Source organism: Pteropus medius, unplaced genomic scaffold (genome assembly GCF_902729225.1).
Source record: "Pteropus medius unplaced genomic scaffold, Ma_sr-lr_union100, whole genome shotgun sequence".
Taxonomy (NCBI): Eukaryota; Metazoa; Chordata; class Mammalia; order Chiroptera; family Pteropodidae; genus Pteropus; species Pteropus medius.
The window spans coordinates 32,579-49,152 of record NW_024352768.1 but is presented as its reverse complement, the minus strand read 5'-3'; the positions used below and the strand labels follow the sequence as shown (position 1 = coordinate 49,152).

Here is a 16,574-nt window from a genome sequence, read left to right as displayed (position 1 = left end):
TTTATATAAGAAAATAGTTTATGTTCTACACTCTGAGCATAATTTTATAGATTCGTGATATACAATATATTTTTTAAATGACCCTATGATTTTAGATTCAGATATATCTCTGCTGGTGCAGAAATGTGAGTTGAGATTGTTTCTAGACTTCACAATGAATGTAATTGAATACAGAGTCACGAGTATAACTTTCTTCTGCATTTTGCCTTTTCTTGGAGGCTTGTCACATGAGAAAAAGGCGCGCTGTGATCTCGACTCTGACAACCTCCCAAGCACAGGTGCTGTACTTCTTTTGTTTTAGATAGTTATGGATTCCTTGGAAGTAATTCCAGACAAGAATGCCCAAATAGGGACACACCAGATTTTCTTCGTTTGTCTGGTCCAGCTCTTCCAGGCTGTGATGAAGCCTAGAGAGTAGTTGATAGAGGAGAGTGCAGTTCCAAGCAGCATGGCTGTCCTCTGCGTTCAACAGGCTGAAGATCTGCTGGAGCATGAGATGGTGGAAACAGGTGCGTTGTGTCTTCTGGATTTCGGTGATACTTCCTCTTTCCCAAGGAAATTTGAAGTCGGTTCTGTCATTCAGGCAGAAGTGAGAGGGGATAACTTCTAGTTCTCTCAAAAGACTGACGATTTTCTTATTTTCTAGGCTATGGATCCAAGGCACGTCTCCACCAAGAGAGCAAATCAGGATGGAGCTGAGCATCGCTCCAGCCGCCAGCCACGAACTGCAGTGGGCCACTGACATTGCCGGTGATTCACTAGACGTCGGCCAGGGGGCGCGCGAGCACCGCGAAAGAGCGTCAAGGTTCTACTGCTCTGCCCCTGGGAAGCGTGGTTCCCCAGCGGGCCACGAGAGGGCGAGCAAGCGGCGTTTTCTGACGCTTGGGTAGGAAACAAAGGCTTGGCGCGGCCTTTTTTGTCTGTCGGGATGGTAGGGTCTGAGAAAAGCTTCCGCAGCGCCATGGGGCAGGGTGGCGCCGCTTTAATAGTCCATGAGAAGCCTTCGTTTCCCCGGCGCTGACTGCTGCGGAGTGAGCGCTGCCTTGGCCACGCGGGGGACATTTTCTTCGGTACGGAGCACAGAGCCTCGCATTTTCTGCACTTTCCCTTGAGTCTGGGGCTTTATTTTTGCGCGTAAAATTCAGAGAGCCCATTTCTACAAAAACTTCGTTCACTGAGGGATGTGTGACCGGCAATCAGAGCGTGTTTGGTTTCTGGTGCGGGATGGTTTCTGGGCGAGATGCCGCCGGTCTCGGAGTTGATGACGCCGTCGCAGGGAGTCGGGCGCGGCCCTCCCTGGGGTCCGAGGCCGGGGACGCGGACACCCCGCAGCGCTGTGGCGCTGTGACTTTCGCGGTGAATTTTCAACGTGCCAGCGTTGCAAAGTGGTGGAGTGAGGTGCTGGGAAACTGAAAAGCGGGAATGTTAAAACAGCATCTAATTAGACTTTCCAAAATATTAAAACAGTTGAATGTTTAAAATACCAAAGGTAACATTTAAAATTATTTTTCACATTAAAACCGTTAAAACAGCATTTTATTCAACTTCATAGAACTTTATTTCAACTGTTTTGTTTCTACCAAAACAAGAACTTAATTTTCCTTTCTTAGCTTTCATAGAAGCAAACTCGTTAATACTTTCCAGATTATATCTTTCAGTTGTTTTCATCTGAGAGAATTGCCATGTTTGACAATTTCTTGTGTCTCTGTGACAGTCCCAATTTTTATTTCCTTTCACGTTACCGAAACGTCTTTCACAGGACTCCACTTGGACTGTATTATTAAAAAGAAAAGTTAGTTTTGTGTACAAGCGGTTGACAGGTTTTATAGCAGGTCAGGCTTTTTCATTTTCTTGTGACAGAATGAGAGAACTATACGAATGAACTTTTGGTGTTCAGGACTTTTTATGAACTGAACGGAATTTGCCTAAATTAAATTTACATGGTGCCCCCTTCCTTTATAAGACTCCCCCTTCCTTTGTAAGACATGAAATGACTGCAAGGTCATTTCATGTCTTTAAAATGTTGATACATTCTTTGTTGATCATACATGTGTGAGCATTAATTTTCATTTTCTAGTATTGCATTAGAGTAGTATTTGGATTACTTAGATTTGCTGCCTTCTGAAATAATGTACTTGAGAGAAGGACTCTCTTTAATTTACCCCACTACTAACCCAAGAAATAGCATTCAAATTAGACTTGTGATAGTGACTGCAAATCTGGGAATGTCTCATTTCCCATCATCTAACTTGCCTCCCACACTTCCTCTTTTTTTTTTAACTGTATTCCTGGCCCTTGAAACTTTTTAATTTAATATATGCGTTAACATAATATCACCACAGAGAATCTGAATGTAGAGACAAGGGAAGGGATTATTTTACTCATATTTACGATTCACAAAAGAGCCCTATTTTCTGTCAGACTACTTTCCTCCACGCTAGTTCTCTGCAAAGAGCTTCAAGTGCGCTGGAAGTTTTGTCTCATGAATGTGCCAGGCACTGAGTTAAGAGTGGAAATCGTGACTCTGTACCTTCACAGTCCTATAGACAATCCCCTCTCCCAAGTTTCCGTTTGTGGAGACATCAATGTGCACACCACTGAGACTGTTACAGGAGCTGCACTCCAAGCTCCTCTTGCCTTAGCGTGGCTAAACATGGACTATTCAGATTATTGTGTTTCATTAATACCAAAGGCAGCAGTGACTCAAGACATTCAGTATCTCAGCCTGTCATTTATAAATTTTATTGACTTAATCTTTACAATTTCCTGTGTGACCACTACTGAGGTTGTTTCAGTATTTTAGAAGAGGAAATGAAAATCCGATGTCATTTAAATTCAGGATGCACAGCTTTTGTCAGAAAGTGAAGCTTTTTATTGCCTCCCAGTCCCTCCTCTTCATGGGTTCTAAGTATTTGCTCTTAACAGCACTGAGCGTGCTGGTGCTTCATCCGAATCTTGTCTGTAATGTGTGTCTCCCCGGCTTCTTGGAGGGCAGTCGCCATCCTTCTCTTACTCTTTCAGGATCCAACTTGGGAAGCACGTTGTCCCACGTGGGCACTCAACACAATTTGGGTGACAGAAGTTAGAGAACTATATGAGTTAACCCGTAGTGTTCATTTTTATGCAGCTCTTATGTGAAGACTGCGTCAGAAAACATGAGCTATTGCTCCAGTAAAGAAAGGCGGAGAATTCAAATCTAGTGTATTAGACCATTCAAAGGAAAATGCAGAGAGGTGAGGTCACTACGATTTAAGTGCATTTAATAAAATGTTGCAGTGGACGCCAGAATCAAAACTCTTAAGTACTCTTATTAGAATTAAGAACAGATAGATTGTGATGTGGGTGTTTATTGCAACTTTGGTCTTATCTTCCTGAACACATTCTATTGGGTTGAGACTCCTGTCATTTTCCATTCGTGAGTGTGACTTCCGTTGTAATGAAACAAAAGAAGTGTTAAAGTTTTGACATTCTCTGTGGCCAATAAATGGAAGACATGTTGGGTGGGAAGTGGAAACAAAATTGGGATAAATACAAAAAATGATAATCCTGTCCTATCTGAGAATCTCACCACTAAGAAGGTGCTCAGAGCCGCCAGAAAAGGCTTCCACAGCCACACAGTGTCTGACGTAGCTCACCAGAGGCCCGTGAACCTCTTCAGTGATGACACCAAGAATGATGTTTTCCAACTCTGTCTGCATCCTGAGTTGTGACCTAGCCCAGAACCATGGCCTCCCAAAGCAGGAGTGCTTCACAATTCTGCACCAAATGGGGAGAATCTTGCTTGTTTTCCTGCCTCAGGGACAAGAATGTTCACAAGTTTCATCAGAGGGAGCTGGATGGCTGCCAGGTTCAGAAATCTCAGGCCACCTCTTCCTGATCCAGAAGACCTTATGAACCTAGTTTTTATCCACAGTGTCTCAAATTCTCATTCTTCTTTTTCCTCTTCAACCCAGTCCCATCTGGTTTGTGTCTTATTCACTCTATTAAAGCAGATCATCCTGAGGACACCAAATGTGTCTGTTTCCAGGTCCACTGGGGAGTTTGTGCCTACTGGCCCTACAAACTCCACTGTGTCTTTGGAACGCTTCCCTGTTCATCCTCTAGCTCATTTGTCCCCTACCCCCTCAGTGCCTTTTGCATACTCTATTCTACCAACCTTTAAACCCTGAGGGTCTGCGGGATTATGTTTAGGTCCTTTGCTCATTGTCCACTCTGTGAGTGACCGCATCCATTCTGATGCTCTAATTACCACACGAGATGCAATAAGACATCCCCTATTAATACCTTCCATGGCAGTTTTGTTCATCATACAGCCATATTCCCAACTACCAATAAGACTTGCATGAACCTGTCTCCCAGTTCGAAAAAACATCTGATGTTATTTTTCCTTTTTATCCTCCTTTGTATCTAAAATTTCTGGCATGTTTATTCTTTGTTCCTTTCTTTTCTTCCGCTTCATGGTGTTTAATATAATTTAAAACTCAGTACTGTTTTTGACTCCTTTTTGGTGATACAAAGTTGAAACACAATAGGAACTATCCATATTTACTCTATGTATCTGTATTTCTTCATCAGAGTTACACAGTTTGAAATTAGACACTCAGCTTCTACACAACATCTGAAAAGAATAAATGATAAAAACATTATATTACCCATTCTTCACTATCAGTTACAAAACAAGGGTTTGGAGTTTGATTTTATAAATAAATTCCAGAAGCTTTTAGATAGAAATTTAATAAGGAAAGCAAAAACAAACAACATAGAGAGGTAAACGCGTTTTATGTATTTTAATACAATGTAAAGATGAACATGTCATTACATCGATTTTTAAATATGAAAGATTCAAGAAGGACTGCAATAAATTAACTATGAATGAATGAATGAATGAATGAATGAATAAAAAGCAATCGAGAATCAAAGTAGTAATTTCCGTGACTTAAGCAGAAAGACACTTTCGAAATGTCCGATGATATATACGCAAGTATGATATGGCACAACCACCAATGAGAATCATATCGAGGTGAGTCCATGTCTCCATCCTGGTTTCATAACCTTTCTAGCAAGTTTGTTGATAAGAGAAGGCTCTCCTGATTTCCACTCTGACAATCTCCCAGGCACAGTAACTGTATTGCTTCTCTCTGAGGTAGAGATGGATTCCCTGGAAATACCTCTTCACGGCTAATGTGGAGTCGTCCATTCCCAGCGCAGATTCTGCTTCTTTCATCTCTGGCAACAAACAGGTGCCCAGGTCTTCCAGCTGCCGATAGAGTCTAACCAGTGTGCTGTATACTTGCAACTAATTTAAATAAATAAATTTCTTTAAAACAAAAAGTATAACTAGGTTTCATCTTGTGAAATTCTCAAGCGCTTTGTTTTCTTTTTCAATATGTTTGGAAGATCCTTCCTCCTCGGCTGTATCGTAAGTGCCCTGGCTACTCCATCTCTGTACCCTCTGCAGGTTCTCCTCTGTGCCTTCAAAGTTAAACTTCGTCATAAGCTGTAGGTCATCTTCTCACTCTGTACTCTACTCACAAGCAACGATATCTACTCCCATGCCGCAATTTCCAACAATGCATAAGCAATTGCAGAATAATATGTTCAGATGCACACTGATAGAGGTCCCAGATCCACATATGCATCTACCAGTAAGAAGGCTGTCATTAGATGTTTCAGACACTGTAGAGTATAAGTCGTCTTTTTCCCCCTTCTTGACATCCGTGAATGAAATGGGGCTATGTCATAAACGTGAGAGCTCAGGAGAGACCCCATGGCAGGCCTGACAAGCTCAGTGACCAAAAGTAACCACACAGGACGATCGGCTCATAAACTCCTAACTGGGCAGGCCAGGGTGAACAGTCACGTTCCAGGCCTATCACTTCCTTAGCAAAGGACAATCTTGACCTAAGTGATCCCCGTCTGTTGTTCTGAAGCCGCTCAGATAACATACCTTTGAGATGTGTGAGTAATTTTGTTTTCCACACCCTCAACGGCACAACCACAGGCACCAGGGCACGTGACCTCGGCACCCCTTATTGTTACCTTGTTCCCACATACCATCTCAACTCTCTGTTGTGTACGTGATAAATGCTAACCTCCTGTACCCACCAATGTAAAGGAAACGTGTTTTTCCACTTTGCTTTTTATCCTAGAGATTCTCCTTCTTTGCTTTCTCCTGCTTTTTTACTATACCACCAATAGATTTCAGGTCACCTTCCTTTGATTCTAAATACGTAGCAGGGACTACAAAACTGCCATTCTCCAGAGCATTTTCTCAGTCAGTTGAGATTGGGCTTCTAGGCGAGTACATGACACATTGGCTCAAATAAACTCTTATGAAATTAGTCTGTAGGCTGCACACTCTTGTGTCGACCTGTCCTTCATTCAAGCTTCCAGAGAGAAAATGTTTTATCTCTTACCTCTCTTTATAACATGACATATAATTGAAATTCATTAAGCTAAGCCTGATTATTGTTCTATAACTTCTTATTGCAGGTGAAATCTGTAAAAGAATGGGTTTTGAATTTCTGTTTTTTATCTGTCTCCTCAGAATTATAATCTGACATAGAAATATCCAGTTTTAAAACGTAACATTGGGAAATAGAATTTGGAGAGTTAAATTTATTAACCATATTTCAACATGGGTTTCTGATTCAGGCTATTTTTGTTTTAAGAGTAAACAAAATCACGATGACTTCTGGAGGAAAGTTTTTGAAATTTCACCAGAAACTTTGATAAAAGATAAAGGTGAATATATTTCACTGTATTTGAATACATTATGAATATGAAGTTGATATTATTTGAACAAAACTTTTAAATACCACACAAAGTGTGACATAGATAAAGTAAGTAAAGGAATATATGAATACATTAGAGTCCTTGGCATGTTAATTATAGTTATTTTAAATTTCTGGTCTGATATCTCAAAATCTCTGCCATAGCTGAGTCTAGTTCTGATGCTTGCTCTGTCTCTTCAAATGTTTCTTACCTTTTAGTATGTGTGGCAAGTTTTTGTTGAAAGCTGGACCTGATGTATCAGGAGAAAGAATCGAAGTTCATTAGTTTATGGGGAAGTTTTGCTTTATCTGGCCAGGAGTTAAGCTGTATTTATTGTTTTCTGTAGTCGTAGGTATCAGAGGTCAGCATTTCTCCTTGCGGCCTTTCTTTTTTATCATAACGAGTTGTCTTTGGGTTTCCCTAGATTTCCTTCCTAAATAAAGTCTGACCCTTGCAGGTGTTGTTGGTTGTAATCCCCTTATTTAGACAAGAACCCAGCTGATGTGGTGGTTCCTGTGGGAGAGCAGAAGTGTTCTATCAACCTGTGGTTACTCTTAGTCCTTTAGTGAGCCTGTGCTCCAGGAAGGAGACGTTGGCAAGCGTTTCTCAGCTCTTTGTTCACCACTCCATTAGCTGAAGTGGGATGGCTAGAGGGGGCTGGAGTTAGGCGTTTCTCTTCTCATAGGTGGGTTAATCTGTGGTAAAAAAAAAAAAAAAAAAAAATCTTCCCTGTGACGGCAAGCCTTTGTTAAGGATGGCAGAACATTCAGAGTATTTCAGAATGACTACATTTTTGCTTCCTCTGCTAGAAGAACAGGATATTTTTCTTTGATCTTCACATTGAACACCTCATAGGTTCCTGAAAATATATCCGACTAAACATACACAGCTCCACAAACTCTGGACCTGTGGAGTCCAGAGTGGAGTAAATCGCTTTCAAGTTCGTCCACACACCTCTAGCAATTCTGCAATTACAGTTAAAGTGTTTGTACGAATCTAGCCCCAGCTACAGGCATTTGCTCCAGATCAACTGTGATTCTCCTGCATTCTTCTTCCGGTCCATCCAGTTGCCAGGGCAGGGGCTTGCCTGGTGACCTCAATCCTTGTTGGCTCTAAGAATTGTTGTTTTCAATTTATTCTGCATTTTTTAAAGTGCCGTTGTGAGGTCGGGAATGATGACTTCCAAGTAGTTAAATATTGCACTTCAAAGAGGAAGTTCTGCAATATATGGGTACATACCCCACATCGATATGTCTCTCTGTGAAGGAGTGATGTCCCTAGAGTTATTCATTTCAAGAAAAACATTCTAACAACAATTTTGAACAGGTTAACTCAATGGCAAAGCAGAAATTAGATTCTTTAAAATGATTGAAGTTGGGCCCTTCCTGTTTTAGGTAAAAGGAATTGTTTCAGTAACTGTATTCATTAAAGAAGATCATTTATAGGTCCCCATGTCTTTGCGAAGGTAACGATAAACAGAATGACCAAGAGATACCTGTTCTGACCAATTCCTAGAAGCACAGTGATCCTTATTTGTTATCTTTCGCTGGAAATACCTCTCTTCATAGACAGTTTAAGGCCCTCCAGTCTCTTCTTCTCGTCATAGCATGAAATCGAAATGATATTATTTTCTACTATTAATAAGTATTGTTAAAATAATTATTACTTAATTACCAATTAACTGATTATTGCTTTCAGATTACTTTCCCTACAAAAATAAAGACAGAAGACAACAGGAACTGCTTTTCTCATGTTGACAGTAGAGAACTAGCAGAGGAATTATTACTTTAAATATAACAACACAGCAAAATGAACAGAAATAAAACTACATCCATAGATATATACCTACTGGCCCAATGGAAACATCAGTGACAACTCCTGTATGTGAGGTATGGACGATTCCCTAAAATTCCTATTATGGCTTTTGTCAACATTTTTAAGTCTGAATTTATATAGCCACTAAAGATTTCTGTTCTATGGTTGTTTTCTCATGGCTAATGTGATTTTTCTGCATGTTGTTTAATACTTAATTTGAACTCTTTTGGGAGAAAGACTGAACCAGTTTCTTCTATTTATATTTTGAGATATCTCATTGATTGCTATGCATAGTCATGTTGGTTACCACAAATGTGTATGATTTCATGAAGCCTATGTCAGGACCTTAGAAAAATGGTAAAGTAAAGCAGGAAAAATTCCAGCACTATTGTATGAAAAATAGAAAGGAATTCTTAACTTTAGCTCCTTCAACTTTAAATACATTTTAAAATATCTGTAGTAAAATAAGTATAGCAATAAATGAAGGTTATACTCATATGAAGAAAGCGAACAGTCTCACAACTAGTGTATCATCCGAATTACCTAGATTTAGGGTGAGGATGTGTCTGTTGTCAATAAGGAAAGAATTAACATTTCCATATTACAGTCTTGGGAAATTTCTATCAGAAAGCAATGGAGATTATCGTCTAATATCACAGATTTAAAAGCTGCTAGTGGAATACTGAATTTAATGTAAAAATAGATTACTGAGAAAGGGATCTGAATGTGTGTAAACTCAAAAGACGAAAGTGAATAGGAGGAGGCTTGGCTCTATGTCCTAAGGAGTGCTCTTTCTGCACAGGTCAAATTAAAAACACGCATCCATCGTAGAATACATCTCTGATTTACAGAAAGTATTTACTAAAGCGATTAGAAATCAGAAGTAATGTAAGTGACCTACATGAGACTAGAGTAAATGAAGTAACAGATAAAAGAAAATGAGTCTTGATTGTAAAATTTGATGGAAAAAAGAAGTGCAACTGCAAAAGGCTTACCATTGAAATTCACTAGAGAGTGATATTCATTAGAACAGTGAGAACTCACTTGTTAGCCAAATAAGCGATGCATGATAACAAATACCTAAATAAGCAAGAGTTTATGTCAAATAAGTCAAACATTCAAAATGTTCATATGGTTGTGCCAATTCAGCTGTTCTATGAAAATGATTCCGAGAAAAATAGGATCAAAACTGTGCAGGGACCATGGTAACCCACCTTCTCCAGGCACCTTCTGTTTCACCTCTTCACTCAACAAACTAGCTTACAAACCTAGTTTTTATACACAGTGTTTCGAATTCTCGTTCTTGTATTTCCTCTTCGATCCAGTCCCATCTGGTTTGTGTCCCATTCATTCTAATAAACCAAATCATCCTAAGGACACCAAGAGCGTTGTTTCCAAGTTTGGGGGAGTTTGTCCGCACCAGGCCTATGGGCTCTACTGTGTCTTTGAACACACTTCTTCGTTCAGTACTGTCACTCTTCCCTTCCCTGTTCATCCTCTAGCTCACTTGTCCCCCACCACCTCAGAGCCTTTTGCACACTCTATTCTACCCAACCCTTAAACGCTGAGAGTCTGCAGGATTGTGCTTAGGTCCTTTTCTCATTTTCCATTCTCTGAGGGACCGCATCCATTCCGATGCCCTAATTACCACACAATATACAATAAGGCATCCCCCTTAATACCTCCCATGGCAGTTTTGTTCATCATACAGCCATATTCCCAATTGCCAATAAGACTTCTGCATGAACCCGTTCTCTAGTTAGAAGGGACATCTGATGTTATTTTTCCTTTTCAGCCTATTTTGTACCTAAAATTTCTGGCATGTTTCTTCATTCTTTCTTTTCTTTCTCTTCGTAGTGTTTAACATAATACAAAGGAACATTAGTACTTTTTTTTTTCTCTTTTTCTGTGACACAAAGTTTGAACACAACAAGAACTTTCTGTATTACTCTATTTACATACAATTCTTGACCACAGCTACTCAATTTGAAATTGGACACTCAGTTTCTGCAGTCATCTGGATGGAATGAATGAGTAAAGACATTGTGCTACCAATTCTGCAGTATCAGTTACAAAAAGAGGGTTTGGATTTTGATTTTGCAAATAAATTCAAGAAATATTTTGATAGAAATTTAATAAATAATGCAAAAACAAACAACATAGAAAGGTAAACATGTTTTGTAAATTTTAACACAATGTAAAGATGAATATGTAATTACATCCATTTTTAGAAATCACATTTGACAGATGTAAGAAAGACTGCAATAAATTAACAGTAAATAAGTAAAAAAATAGATAAATAAATAAATAAATAAATAAATAAATAAATAAATGATCAGGCATCAAGGCAGTAATTTCTGACACTAAAGCAGAAAAACACTTCAGAAATGACCGATGTTATATATGCAAATATGATATTGCATAACCACCAATGAGAATCATTTCAAGGTGACTCCATGTCTCCATCCTGGTTTCATAACCTGTCTAGCAAGTTCGTTGACAAAGAGATGGCTTTCCTGATTTCCACTCTGACAACCTCCCAGGCACAGTCAGTGTATTGCTTCTCTTTGAGGTAGATATGGATGCCCTGGAAGTACTTCTTCACGGCCTGTGCAGGGTCCTCCATTCCCAGGGCAGGTTCCACCACTTTCATCTCTGGAACCAAACAGGTGCCCAGGTCTTCCAGCTGCCGATAGAGTCCACTGAGTAGCCCTTGCAGTAGGGTCGTATTCCAGGCACCAGAGGACTGCTGTGTACCAAAGACGTTGGAGATCTCCTGGAGCATCTCGTAGAGGACAGAGATGGCCTGGTGCTTCTGTATGTGGCTGCCATCCACCATTTCCCATAGGAATCCGAAGTTCTTTCTGTCCTTTCGACAGCGGAAAGAGCTGATTCTCTGCATTTGATGCAGAAGCGCGATGTTCTCCTTGCTGACCTGGACGTGGTCTTGAGAGAGGTCGCAGCCCAGAGACCCACCAGGACCATAGCTGAACACCAGCAGGGCCGTGATTAGAGGGAGCAGGGGGGCCATGCTGAAATGGAGATGCTGCTGGCCTGGCTGAGCTGCAAGTCAGGGGAGCCTTGGACTCTAGGTTCTCTGATGACATTCTTTCTAAGCATGGCCATTAAATAGAGAACACGATAATTTTCACTTTCTAAACATTTTCTACACTTTTACTTCCTTTTTTTGTTTTCATTTATGTGTTCTCTGTGGGGTCTAAGAAGATGTCATCAATCTACACTATTAATTTTGCCATAAGTCTAATTTTCCCAGGTATCCTGATGTATCATTACAAGTGAGTACATATCAATCAATTTAGTAAAGATTTTGTCCTAAAATCAGAAGTGTGTGTTGTTATGTAATTACACACAGACATGCACACACTATTGTATATATTTTATACATAAAAATTGCTTTTCTCTGTGTTAGATGTACAATTTGGCTTTGAACCTGGGTAGCACTTTTACTCTTTTTACTTTTCATGGAATGACAGGCTGCGTCAGCCCAATGTGTTTGTGTGTTTTGTTCTGTAACAGACCATGTATAGTGAATGAGCTCTTTAGAACCAAGCACTGGGATTCATTTACTGTTTTTATTCTGAGCAGAGGCTGATGATCATGAGTGAATGGGATCCTGGGATGTTTCTTTTTCTTTTAGAACACATTCTTGCAAGTCTGTGTGGTTATGCTTCCTGGGCTCCACAGGATCAGAACTGCAACAGACAGTGCTCTTTCTTTCCACCATGTATAACTGGTTTCGACGATGCTTATCTGTGCCAACACTTTAGCAGGAATGCTGGGTCTCTTCAGAGGCATGTAGGTGTGGAGATTCTACTCTGTAGACCATTTTATTTTCCCAGCACCAATTGACTCATGAGGGAGATGCCACTTCTAGTAACCCTTTTCCTCTGGAATGACAAAATGTCCTCAACCCACACTCTCCTGGACTCATTTCCTGAGGGTAGGCAGACTGTAGGATACCCCTGCCATGGAGGGCTTGTATCGTTGTCGGTAATAGAATAACCATGTGGCATCCTTGCCCATCCTGCTGGAATGTGTGTGTAAAGGATCCTAGTTGTCCGCAGTGACCTCTTCCTCTCCTGACCCACATTCCCAGGAATCAAAGTGTCAGGAGCCTTCCATACTTACAGCAAAGTTAATTTTGTCTGTAGGTGGAGGAATTAGTAACCTAATTGTAATCATTTTGCCTTTAGTAGGCAGATAATGTTCATTTTCCAATACAGCTTTTATTGTAAGAATCGTTACTTAAATTTTGAACACTTGTTTCAGTCAGTATTTCTGAGCTGCGCACGGGAGATTCAGTGATAATGTCTCTCAGTAGAAACTCAGAGGACAGAAACTAGTGCACTTCTGTTGTTCATTCAATCTACGTATTTGATTGGGCTGCTTTGTCTGTCTTCTGTGTCATACCCAAAATGCAGAGTAGTGAGGCTCAAGTTACTATGTTGAAAAGAAATAGCCTTTTTAAAACTTATTTGTGCTATTCCGCTTTAAATTTAAATAACAACAATAAACAGATTCTTACTAGCTTAATTTTTCCACAGTGGCTTACAGGGCATAGTCTGTCTTGCTCATCTGGCATTAATTTCTGTTTCATCCTGAGGTTAATGCAAATAAAGGGAAGTAACAGAAACGTAAAGAAGTTTCACCGTTTTTCCCTCTAACTTTGAAGACTTCATATTTTTTAATTTTCATTTCAACTTTCCTAGAAAGCAAAACTGGGCAGTTTTTTGTGGGCAAGAAAGAAAACAAATGTAAATCTGACATCATGAATGTGAAAGAAGAAAAGCGACTTTCCTGCTGGGTAAATGACAAATTCTAGTTAGCAAAATTTAGTGAAGCAGAGATGGGGACTGGGTGGTGTGGCAGAGTGGAAGGATGAAAGCCAGCATGGAATTACACAAAATGGAGAAATGGCTTCCCTGGCCAGAGGCTCAAAGAAGACTACATTCTCATCAATGAGCAACCTTCAGGCTTGAAGACCAGCCACTTCATTCTTCTTCTATTCAATCCATGTGAAATTAGCTCTGAGGAGAGAAGGGAGAAGTCACACCAACCAATTCTCAAGAGACTAGCAACCTGAACCCAGGTGCCAGAATACTAACAATGCTCTCAGGTATGATTGTGGATAGTAACCTTTGCCTGCAGTCTATCTGGTTAAGAAATCTTCTCAGGCAACTTAACCTTGCCTTGAGAAATCTAGAATTAAAGGGAAGGTACTAAGAAAAGAATCTGCTCTTAATCTGGAAAATACTGATGATGATATTTTAAATAATAACACTGAAATTTACTGCATACTAACCATATCACAAGTATTGTCCTTAAATCTTTGAAGTCATGAACATAATCTTTTCTAAAACTCCATTTGGTATGTTGGGAGGGAAATATAAATCTGGAAGGATGGATTATTCCGAAGGTACTAAAATCCAATGTCAAATCTTTCAGGAGATTTCAGGTAATGACTTGTCTGAAAGGGCCTGTGAAAAGAAACGAAGGAATGAAATGGACCTGGAATTCATGAACCAAGACGAGGCCGTGACAGGAAATCAGAAGATCAGGGACCATGCAGTGATAAAGGATTTCGAGTTCCACTTCAAATGCCAAAGGACTGTTGTCTAATCTTTTGTACGGCAGCAGATGTGTAGTTTGAGTCACTGACTGACTGACTTTAAATGCTAAGAAAAGTAGACACATTTCCTTTCTAATAGTAACGAGTGAGTAGATTTTAGAAGTTCGCAGCTGGCACTGGAGTAACCTTCATTCCATGCAACATTCAGCAGGTGCTGTGGTATCAGAGTCCCGGAAGAGACCAGTGCTATTGGCTACATCTCCATGGGAGAACTTTGTGCTTAGGGAATCCACGTGAATGTCCTCCCCATCTGAATAGGAACGATCTGGAGAAATAGCTGACTCCGTGCTGCCCATTGGAATCGTTCCACTTCGTGAGGGCATGCCTGTTGCATTCCACACAATAAAGGTCTCTGTATTCCTTCGAAGTCCTTAAGCTGCAGTTGACATTCATTTCCTTCCCGTTTCTAGATGTGCGCTTTTGTCTTTGAGCAAACGTGAATTCTGCATCCTCCTCCTCTTGGAATCAGACATGAAACCTTCTCAACAGGGGCACAGATGAGCTCCCAGATTCATTTCCAAATCAATGGTGTAGACATGTGGGAAGGACTCACGTCCTCACTGCGTTTCTGTGCTGGATTGGACATCAGGGGAATCTTGCCCGCTGCAGCATGAGATTCAGATGGCACGAAGGAGGGTGGAGGCGTGGTCAGGTCCGCACATGCTCTGGTTGGTGACGCTGGAAACCTTGGCAGCTTCCAGCTGGTGCTACCCTGTGATCCCTCATAGCTCATCCAGCAGCACTTGAGATCCCTTCTCACTCCTGGAATGTGAGATTGCCCTGTACTGAGGGACCTGTGAGAGGTCTCGGGCAGCTCAAGCTCACCACCTTCGCTCCTCGCAGCCATCCAGCCCTGCAGCTCAGTCTTCCTACACCTTCAAATATTGAGTAACTCTGAAATATGAAAGAGGACATGGCTATAGAAATTTTTAGAGTAAGGCAACAATTGGAACCAAGTTATAAACCATTTCACCCAAAATTATAAACAAAAAATCCCCAGAAACAAACCAGTAAAGTTACTGTAAAATAAAAATAGTGGTAAAAGAAAAAAGAAATGAAACAATAGAAAAGAAAGAAAAAAGAAAGAGCACCAAAGAGTGGCAGCAGTCATGATATTTGAAAGTTAGTAGGCAATCACAGAGACAGAGGCTGGTGAATCAAAAAATAATAATAATAATAATAATCCTTGTATTGATGCTACTTATGGTCCCTTCAAGTGGTGGCAGAAGAAAAAATGCGATTACAAAAATCATTTAACATGCAAATTAGAGCCCTTTAACCAACCATTTGGACAGAAGCTATCTAAAGATGGAGTCTGTAACATGAAGTCAAAATTTGAGAATGAGATCCCTGAAAAGTGAGCAATTGGCACACACTTCCTGATGAACTTGTTCAGTTACAGTTCAGATGCCCTTAATACCTCTCGATTCTACCCAAACAGACACTTCACAGGCTTGTCATTTGACAAAAATTGTATCCTCTGAAATTCCTTTAAGCTATGCTTCTCTTACTTCTGAGTCAAGGTGCAAGGGATGCTAATGGCATCATTATGCAAAGTGAAAAGGAGAATTTCTCCTGATTATGAAATCAAGGGACATGATCTGGGAGTGGGAAAACTGCAAACTTACTATTAAGAACGATTTCGTGCCCCTCAAACTGGTCATATTTCCTGATTTACCTTGCTTCTCCCGATTTACCCAGAAAGGCAGGCTTTAAGGCTCCAAGTGCCCTACAAGGACAGAAAAGGGACACATGATTCAGGAGGCAGAAGGCTCGAGCCAGCTGAGCAGCCTGGAGGCAAGAAACACACACATTCTGACCCTTCCTCACCTCATGGATGCGGTTTTCCCATAGAGGCCATGCCCTGCCTGAAACTGAGGGGATTTTCCCTCCCCAAGATACAAAAACTAAGGCAGTGACTTTGCCACCTTTCTTTCAGATATCATTTCTTTCTCGACAGAGTCTCTTTGTAGCTCTGAAGAAGTGGGTGAAAGAGTTCAGCTTTTTTACCCATGACAGGTAGAAGCCTGCTTTCCACACACTTAGTGGATGTCTTTGTCCATCTTGGCAAATAGGTGGCGCATTTCCTCTGTAAATGTTTCAATAATTCCCACAGTAAAGGATCCCACTTTCGGTTCCTTTAGCTGGAGCTACTGTTACATCATTGTAAGAAGGAAATTTCTCATCAGGTGGGAAAAAACAGTCTCTAAAATAAAACATTCTGCAACCTGGAACTTATGTTTCCCATTTGCTTTCAAGTGGTGGCTTTGTGCTCTTAAAGGGAAACTGGTGGCCAGAAACTACAGAGGAGCAGGATAGGACTGTGTGAATGGGT

General features: G+C 40.5%; 2 protein-coding genes across 2 annotated transcripts; both read right to left on the bottom strand.

Moving 5' to 3' along the window:
- Positions 1 to 221: 221 nt before the first annotated feature.
- LOC120589538 (interferon omega-1-like) lies at positions 222 to 920 on the bottom strand. The gene has a single exon (XM_039847036.1). The coding sequence runs from the start codon at positions 743 to 745 to the stop codon at positions 224 to 226; it is 522 nt and encodes a 173-aa protein (XP_039702970.1). The 5' UTR covers positions 746 to 920; the 3' UTR covers positions 222 to 223.
- A 10,142-nt stretch (positions 921 to 11,062) lies between these two features.
- On the bottom strand, positions 11,063 to 11,965 carry LOC120589532 (interferon tau-1-like). The gene has a single exon (XM_039847031.1). It carries the CDS (start codon positions 11,618 to 11,620, stop codon positions 11,063 to 11,065), a length of 558 nt encoding a protein of 185 aa, XP_039702965.1. The 5' UTR covers positions 11,621 to 11,965.
- Between the last annotated feature and the right edge of the window lie 4,609 nt (positions 11,966 to 16,574).

What these genes read in the sequence shown, in the direction of transcription:
- LOC120589538 (XM_039847036.1), bottom strand. Translation starts at nt 745, where the DNA reads ATGTCAGTGGCCCACTGCAGTTCGTGGCTGGCGGCTGGAGCGATGCTC.
- LOC120589532 (XM_039847031.1), bottom strand. Translation starts at nt 11,620, where the DNA reads ATGGCCCCCCTGCTCCCTCTAATCACGGCCCTGCTGGTGTTCAGCTAT.